The sequence below is a fragment of the Oncorhynchus clarkii genome, chromosome 13, assembly GCF_045791955.1.
Source record: "Oncorhynchus clarkii lewisi isolate Uvic-CL-2024 chromosome 13, UVic_Ocla_1.0, whole genome shotgun sequence".
In the NCBI taxonomy this organism is placed as follows: domain Eukaryota; kingdom Metazoa; phylum Chordata; class Actinopteri; order Salmoniformes; family Salmonidae; genus Oncorhynchus; species Oncorhynchus clarkii.
Window position 1 is genome coordinate 4,886,154 of NC_092159.1, and position 8,899 is coordinate 4,895,052.

Consider the following 8,899-nt stretch of genomic DNA (forward strand, 5'->3'; position numbering starts at 1 on the left):
TTTGGTCTGACTCTCCTTCTCACCAAGAAAACCGTTACAGAATCACCCACCACACTCGGACCGAGCAGCGTGTTAACAGGCAGCAGCGAAAGGAGGACGTTATGGACAGCAATGGCATGGAGTATACTACTTGGGAGGAGATCGACAGGTGGGCGGCCGACCCAGGGAGAGTGCCGGAGCCCGCCTGGGATTCGATGGAGCAGTGCGCGGAGGGTTATCAGAGAATGGAGTTGGCGAAGCAGGCACGGCGGCGCGGAAGGAAGCCCGAGAGGCAGCCCCAAAAATGTCTTGGGGGGGGGGCTAACAGGGAGGATGGCTACGCCAGGTAGGAGACCTGGGCAGACTCCCTGTGCTTACCGGGGGGCTAGAGAGACCGGACAGGCACCGTGTTATGCAGTGGTGCGCACGGTGTCTCCAGTGCGGGTGCATAGCCCGGTGCGGTATATTCCAGCTCCGCGTGTCGGCCGGGCTAGATTGAGCGTCGAGCCTAATGCCATGAAGCCGGCTCTACGCAGCTGGTCCCCAGTGCGTCTCCTTGGGCCGGCTTACATGGCACCAGCCTTGCGCTCGGTGTCTCCGGTTCGCCTGCATCGCCCAGTGCGGGCTATTCCACCACGCCGCACTGGCAGGGCGACCGTGAGCATTCAACCAGGTAAGGTTGGGCAGGCTCGGTGCTCAAGAGCTCCAGTGCGCCTGCACGGTCCGGTCTTTCCAGTACCACCTCCACACCCCAGCCCTCCGGTAGCAGCTCCCCGCACAAGGCTTCCTGTGCGTGTCCTCGGCCCAGTACCACCAGTGCCAGCACCACGCATCAGGCCTACAGTGCGCCTCGCCTGTCCAGCACTACCAGAGCCTCCCTCCTGTCCAGCGCTGCCGGAGTCTCCCGCCTCTCCGGCGCTACCAGAGCCTTCCTCCTCTCCAGCGCTGCCGGAGTCTCCCGTCTGTCCGGCGCCTCTGCCGGAGTCTCCCGTCTGTCCGGCGCCTCTGCCGGAGTCTCCCGTCTGTCCGGCGCCTCTGCCGGAGTCTCCCGTCTGTCCGGCGCCTCTGCCGGAGCCTCCCGCCTGTCCGGCGCCTCTGCCGGAGCCTCCCGCCTGTCCGGCGCCTCTGCCGGAGCCTCCCGCCTGTCCGGCGCCTCTGCCGGAGCCTCCCGCCTGTCCGGCGCCGCTGCCGGAGCCTCCCGCCTGTCCGGCGCCGCTGCCGGAGCCTCCCGCCTGTCCGGCGCCTCTGCCGGAGCCTCCCGCCTGTCCGGCGCCGCTGCCGGAGCCTCCCGCCTGTCCGGCGCCTCTGCCGGAGCCTCCCGCCTGTCCGGCGCCTCTGCCGGAGCCTCCCGCCTGTCCGGCGCCTCTGCCGGAGCCTCCCGCCTGTCCGGCGCCTCTGCCGGAGCCTCCCGCCTGTCCGGCGCCTCTGTCGGAGCTTCCCGTCTGCCCAGCGCCATCTGAGCTTCCCGTCTGCCCAGCGCCAGCGCCGCCCGTCTGCCCAACGCCGCCAGTGCCGCCCGTCTGCCCAGCGCCGCCAGTGCCGCCCGTCTGCCCAGCGCCGCCAGTGCCGCCCGTCTGCCCAGCGCCGCCAGTGCCGCCCGTCTGCCCAGCGCCGCCAGTGCCGTCCGTCTGCCAGGAGCCGCCAATGCCGCCCGTCAGCCAGGAGCCGCCAGTGCCGCCCGTCAGCCAGGGGCCGCCAGTGCCGCCCGTCAGCCAGGGGCCGCCAGTGCCGCCAGTCAGCCAGGGGCCGCCAGTGCCGCCAGTCAGCCAGGGGCCGCCAGTGCCGCCAGTCAACCAGGGGCCGCCAGTCAGCCAGGGGCCGCCAGTGCCGCTAGTCAGCCAGGGGCCGCTAGAGCCCCTCCGCCCGGAGCAGCTGCCCCTCTGTCCCGAGCAGCTGTCCCTCTGTCCCGAGCAGCTGTCCCTCTGTCCCGAGCAGCTGTCCCTCTGTCCCGAGCAGCTGTCCCTCTGTCCCGAGCAGCTGTCTCTCTGTCCCGAGCAGCTGTCCCTCTGTCCCGAGCAGCTGTCCCTCTGTCCCGAGCAGCTGTCCCTCTGTCCCGAGAAGCTGCCCCTCTGTCCCAAGCAGCCCCTCTGTCCAGTGGGGTCATTGAGAGGGGTGGGCATGGTGAGTAAGCCACGGAGGCGGACAATAAGGCGGACTGAGACAATGGCGAAGTGGGGTCCGCGTCCCGCGCCAGAGCCGCCACCGCGGACAGACGCCCACCCAGACCCTCCCCTATAGGTCAAGGTTTTGCGGCCGGAGTCCGCACCTTTGGGGGGGGTTACTGTCACGTTCTGACCTCTATTTCCTTTGTTTTGTATTTATTTAGTATGGTCAGGGCGTGAGTTGGGTGGGCAGTCTATGTTTGTTTTTCTATGTTTTGGGGCAGTTCTATGTTTTCGGCCTAGTATGGTTCTCAATCAGAGGCAGGTGTCATTAGTTGTCTCTGATTGAGAATCATACTTAGGTAGCCTGGGTTTCACTGTGTGTTTGGGGGTGATTGTTCCTGTCTATGTGTTTTTTCACCAGATAGGCTGTTTTAGGTTTTCGTTACGTTCATCACGTTCTTTATTTTGTAGTGTTTGCATTGATTCATGTTTTACGTTTGTTCATTAAAACATGGATCGCAATCTACACGCTGCATTTTGGTCCGACTCTCCTTCTCACCAAGAAAACCGTTACACAAAGACTGGATTTAGGGACTAATTTGCAGCGTTTGAAGTGGAGGTGGTTCTATTGCCGTGTTGGGGTTCAGGGTTTGTACTGCACCATTAAACACTCTGCTACATAGTCTACTACTGTAGACACCTCATAATGTACTGCACCATTAAACACTCTGCTACATAGTCTACTACTGTAGACACCTCATAATGTACTGCACCATTAAACACTCTGCTACATAGTCTACTACTGTAGACACCTCATAATGTACTGCACCATTAAACACTCTGCTACATAGTCTACTACTGTAGACACCTCATAATGTACTGCACCATTAAACACTCTGCTACATAGTCTACTACTGTAGACACCTCATAATGTACTGCACCATTAAACACTCTGCTACATAGTCTACTACTGTAGACACCTCATAATGTACTGCACCATTAAACACTCTGCTACATAGTCTACTACTGTCACTGATCTGTATGGCACAGAATTAATTCATGTTTTCATTCATTGGTGTTTTACACCGTGCTTCTACACCTGCATTGCTTGCTGTTTGGGGTTTTAGGCTGGTTTCTGTACAGCACTCTGAGATATCAGCTGATGTAAGAAGGGCTATATAAAATTTGATTTTAAAATCATTAATTTATTATTTGTTAATTCTTCCAAATTTTTTATTCATTTTTTAAAATAAATTTTCTTTCAATTTGTTCATATATTCATTCATGTATTTTTTGTTTGTTCCTTCATTCATCATTCGTTAGTTCAATCATCTGTTTGTTTATTTGTTGTTTTGTTTGTCAGTCATTACATTCAGCATGTTCATTCATTCATCCATTCATTCATTCATTGTTTCTACTGTGAATGTAACACTGACTTGAACAAACAGAGACAGTTTGTAGCTTTTAGGAACCTTTGATTATTCTGTGTTTTTTACTCCACTTGATGGGAAATGAGACTCTGTGTATTTATCAATAAAGCACCAATATATTTCTGTGTTTGATACGTTCCATTCTAGACATTACTAAAAGTAGTCCTCCCCTCACCAGCCTCCACTGGTGCTGTCAGTAAACTCAGTACCTGTCTCATCAGCATGTACCACTGTCACTAGACACACAGAGCTGAGATGGAGGGATATATGGACAGAGAGAGAGATGGAGGGAGAAAGAGATGGATGGAGAAAGAGATGGAGGGAGAGAGAGATGGAGGGAGAAAGAGATGGAGGGAGAGAGAGATGGAGGGAGAGAGAGATGAAGGGAGAGAGAGATGGAGGGAGAGAGAGATGGAGGGAGAGAGAGATGAAGGGAGAGAGAGATGGAGGGAGAGAGAGATGAAGGGAGAGAGAGATGAAGGGAGAGAGAGATAAAGGGAGAGAGAGATGAAGGGAGAGAGATATGGAGGGAGAGAGAGATGAAGGGAGAGAGATATGGAGGGAGAGAGAGATGAAGGGAGAGAGAGATGAAGGGAGAGAGAGATGAAGGGAGAGAGATATGGAGGGAGAGAGAGATGGAGGGAGGTCACCCTCCAGTGGTAGAATAACTCTGTTTCTCTCCTCTGTCGACAGCCTCCAGTCTGCATGAATGTATGAGTTGTGTTTCTGTGCTATGATCCATAGAGGAGTCTCTCACTGATCTCATTTTCTCTCTCTCTCTACTGTGCGATGTAGGAACAAAGATGTGATTGGTTAAGGAGGAAGAGGGAGGGGCTGTCAGACATATCATGTGGTAGGAGGGTTTGAACTACTAGAGAGAGAGAGAGAGAGATGCAGAAATAGGGAACTACATAGTTGTAAGACAGCAAAGAGTGAGTGAGAGAGAGAGGGAGGGCAGAGAGAGAGAGAGAGAGAGAGAGAGGAAGGGCAGAGAGAGAGATACAGAAATAGGGAACTACATAGTTGTAAGACTGCCAAGAGTGAGTGAGAGAGAGAGGGAGGGCAGAGAGAGAGATACAGAAATAGGGAACTACATAGTTGTAAGACTGCAAAGAGTGAGTGAGAGAGAGAGGGAGGGCAGAGAGAGAACATAAAGTACATGAAGTTTGTATTTAAGTTCCTATAAGTAGAGAAGAACGGAGAAAGTTACAGACTTGGACACACAATATTATATCAGAACCTATAGACACCTGGACCAACCTGGAGAGAACACAACATTATATCAGGACCTATAGACACCTGGACCAACCTGGAGAGAACACAACAAGATGAGGATCCTGCTGATAGTCATCCTCCTCTCCTTCATGACAGGTAATAAGCTTGTTATAACTCTCTATAACAATGTAATAACATCCTGTTAGTTTTCTTATAAAGGCTGCTACTACAGATGATATATTTTCTCTGTTCTGATTGGCAGGTTGTTTGAGCTCCTTCACAGTGACAGGATACTCTGGAGGAACTGTCATCATCTACTGTCATTATTCCACAGAAGAAATAAGTAATGAGAAATATTTCTGCTTGGGGCAGTATAGTTTGAGTTGTGAGGATCAAATCAGAACTGGATTGAGGAACACCTGGAAGCACAGTGGTAGATTATCTCTGTATGACAACACTAGAGGAAACTACTTCAAGGTGATCATCAGACAACTGACCAGACAAGATGAAGGGACCTACTGGTGTGGAGTGGACATACCTACTGCACCTGACAGTTATACCAAGGTAGAGCTGGAGGTGAAGCAGGGTGAGGGACTTCTACTTTAACTTTATAAAATGAATTTAGCTACATATGTTATTACATGATCAGTACCACTAGTCAATGAAGTCAGTCTATAGTACTAGACTAAGGTTGTGATGTGTGTTCCTATTGACAGATGACTGATGTGAGAAGTCAGTCTATAGTATTAGACTAAGGTTGTGATGTGTGTTCCTATTGACAGATGACTGATGTGAGAAGTCAGTCTATAGTATTAGACTAAGGTTGTGATGTGTGTTCCTATTGACAGATGACTGATGTGAGAAGTCAGTCTATAGTATTAGACTAAGGTTGTGATGTGTGTTCCTATTGACAGATGACTGATGTGAGAAGTCAGTCTATAGTATTAGACTAAGGTTGTGATGTGTGTTCCTATTGACAGATGACTGCTGTGAGAAGTCAGTCTATAGTACTAGACTAAGGTTGTGATGTGTGTTCCTATTGACAGATGACTGCTGTGAGAAGTCAGTCACAGAGACGGCCTTTCTGGGAGGAGAAGCTACCATCAGATGTAACTATCCAGACGACCATGAGGACAACATCAAGTATTTCTGCAAGGAAAGCAATGACTTCAAGACTTGTGTTTATATGGTCACTGCTCACCAGACAACTGCAGAAGCTGGTCGTTTCTCTGTTTCTGATAACAGAACAGAGAGATTCTCCACAGTGACCATCAGTGACCTGACTAAAGATGATACTGGGACCTACTGGTGTGGAGTAGAAACCAGCAGGACAGAACAACGTTACATTACACTGATCACACAGGTGAAGCTGCTTGTTATAAGTGAGTTTAAACTTCTTCTTTCTCTTTAACATGTGACTCTAAACACACAAGTTGCAGTTATCTATTTGATAAAAGTAGTTTAATTTAAATGATAATTGCATGACCTGGACCCCTACAAATCAGCCGGGCTAGACAATCTGGATCCTCTCTTTCTAAAATTATCCGCCGAAATCTTTGCAATTTACTGGCCTGTTCAACCTCTCTTTCGTATCGTCTGAGATCACCAGAGATTGGAAAGCTGCCTCGGTCGTCCCCCTCTTCAAAGGGGGAGACACTCTAGACCCAAACTGCTACAGACCTATATCTATCCTACCCTGTCTTTCCAAGGTATTCGAACGGCAAGTTTACAAACAGGTCACCGACCATTTCGATTTCCCACCTTACCTTCCTTGCTATGCAATCTGGTTTCTGAGCTGGTCATGGATGGACCTCAGCCACGCTCAAGGTCCTAAACGATATCATAACCGCCATCGATAAGAGACAATACTGTGCAGCTGTATTCATCGACCCGGCCAAGGCTTTCGACCCTGTCAATCATCACATTCTTATTGGCATACTCAACAGCCTTGGTTTCTCAAATGACTGGGGCCTGGTTCACTAACTACTTCTCAGAGTTCAGTGTGTCAAATCAGAGGGCCTGTTGTCCAGACCGCTGGCAGTCTCTATGGGGGTACCACAGGGTTCGATTCTCGGGCCGACTCTTTTCTCTGTATACATCAATGATGTCGCTCTTGCTGCTGGTGATTCTCTGATCCACCTCTTAGCAGGTGAAACCATTCTGTATGTTTCTGGCCCTTCTTTGGACGCTGTGTTAACTAACCTCCAGACGAGCTTCAATGCCATACAACTCTCCTTCCGTGGCCTCCAACTGTTCTTAAATGCAAGTAAAACTAAATGCATGCTCTTCAACCGATCGCTGCCTGCACCTGCCCGCTCATCTAGCATCACTACTCTGGACGGTTCTGACTTAGAATATGTGGACAACTACAAATACCTAGGTGTCTGGTTAGACTGTAAACTCTCCTTCCAGACTCACATTAAGCATTTACAATCTAAAATTAAATCTAGAATCAGCTTCCTATTTCACAATAAAGCCTCCTTCACTCATGCTGCCAAACATACCCTCGTAAAACTGACCATCCTACCGATCCTCGACTTCGGCAATGTCATTTACAAAATAGCCTCCAACACTCTACTCAGCAAATTGGATGCAGTCTATGACAGTGCCATCCGTTTTGTCACCAAAGTCCCATATTCTACCCATCATTGCGACCTGTATGCTCTCGTTGGCTGGCCCTCGCTTCATATTCATCGCCAAACTCACTGGCTCCAAGTCATCTATACGTCTTTGCTAAGTAAAGTCCTGCCTTATCTCAGCTCACTGGTCACTGAAGCAGCACCCACCCGTAGCACGCGCTCCAGCGAGCATATCTCACTGGTCACCCCCAAAGCCAACTCCTCATTTGGCCGCCTTTCCTTCCAGTTCTCTGCTGCCAATGACTGGAACGAATTGCAAAAATCACTGAAGCTGGAGACTCATATCACCCTCACTAACTTTAAGCACCAGCTGTCAGAGCAGCTTACAGATAATTGCACCTGTACATAGCCCATCTGTAAATAGCCCATCCAACTACCTCATCCCCATTCTGTAATTTTTTTGTTTGTTGCTCCTTTTCACCCCAGTATTTCTACTTGCACATTCATCTTCTGCACATCTACCATTCCAGTGTTTAATTGCTAAACTGTTATTATTTTTGTTGCCTTACCTCCGTTATCTTACCTCATTTGTACACAATGTATATAGACTTTTTCTATTGTGTTATTGACTGTATGTTTGTTTACTCCATGTGTAACTCTGTGTTGTTGTTTGTGTCGCACTGCTTTGCTTTATCTTGGCCAGGTCGCAGCTGTAAATGAGGACTTGTTCTCAACTAGCCTACCCGGTTAAATAAAGGATATATATATATATATATATATATAAAAAAATTAAATGACATTTTTAATATCATTCACTTGTTTTATGTGTTTGATACCGTTCATTCCAAACATTCCACCCTCCTTTTTCCCAAACAGTCTTCTCTGCTTCCCACGCTGTACACCTGCAGTAACAATGTTACATACTGTCTGACCATGTAAATAACATATAGCATTATATTATATCAGTATATTAGATATAACTACAGTATGTTAGTCAGTGTGTTAGTGGAGGCTGGGTGTTTGTAGTGGAACACAGTAACTTCCTCTGTAATGTCTGTGTGTTTGTAGTGGAACACAGTAACTTCCTCTGTAATGTCTGTGTGTTTGTAGTGGAACACAGTAACTTCCTCTGTAATGTCTGTGTGTTTGTAGTGGAACACAGTAACTTCCTCTGTAATGTCTGTGTGTTTGTAGTGGAACACAGTAACTTCCTCTGTAATGTCTGTGTGTTTGTAGTGGAACACAGTAACTTCCTCTGTAATGTCTGTGTGTTTGTAGTGAAAAGACACTGGACCAGAACACTGTAACTTCCTCTGTAATGTCTGTGTTTCTATATCTGTCTCAGTATCAATAAGCAGTCAGGTGTTCAAGAGAGATGGAGGGGGGTGATAGAGAGATTGAGAAAGATGTTGCTAATCGAGAATGTTGCTAATCGAGAATGTTGCTAATCGAGAACTAAAGCATCTCAACAGCAACAAAAGAAACCTTCATTACATATGTCTGCCTAGAGAGGAAAGTCACAACAATATGTATCATGCACTCTCTCTCTCTCTCTCTTTCTCTCTCTCTATCTCTATCTCTCTCTCTTTCT

General features: G+C 48.9%; 1 protein-coding gene across 1 annotated transcript in view; it reads left to right on the plus strand.

The window, feature by feature from the left end:
* Positions 1 to 4,605: 4,605 nt before the first annotated feature.
* Positions 4,606 to 8,899, plus strand: part of LOC139423722 (CMRF35-like molecule 8) — a 9,590-nt gene continuing 5,296 nt past the window's right edge. The window contains exons 1-3 of the mRNA XM_071175336.1: positions 4,606 to 4,885; positions 4,992 to 5,315; positions 5,776 to 6,111. Coding sequence (XP_071031437.1) covers positions 4,843 to 4,885; positions 4,992 to 5,315; positions 5,776 to 6,111 — 703 coding nt within the window. The 5' untranslated portion in view covers positions 4,606 to 4,842. The remainder of the gene's footprint in view (positions 4,886 to 4,991; positions 5,316 to 5,775; positions 6,112 to 8,899) is intronic.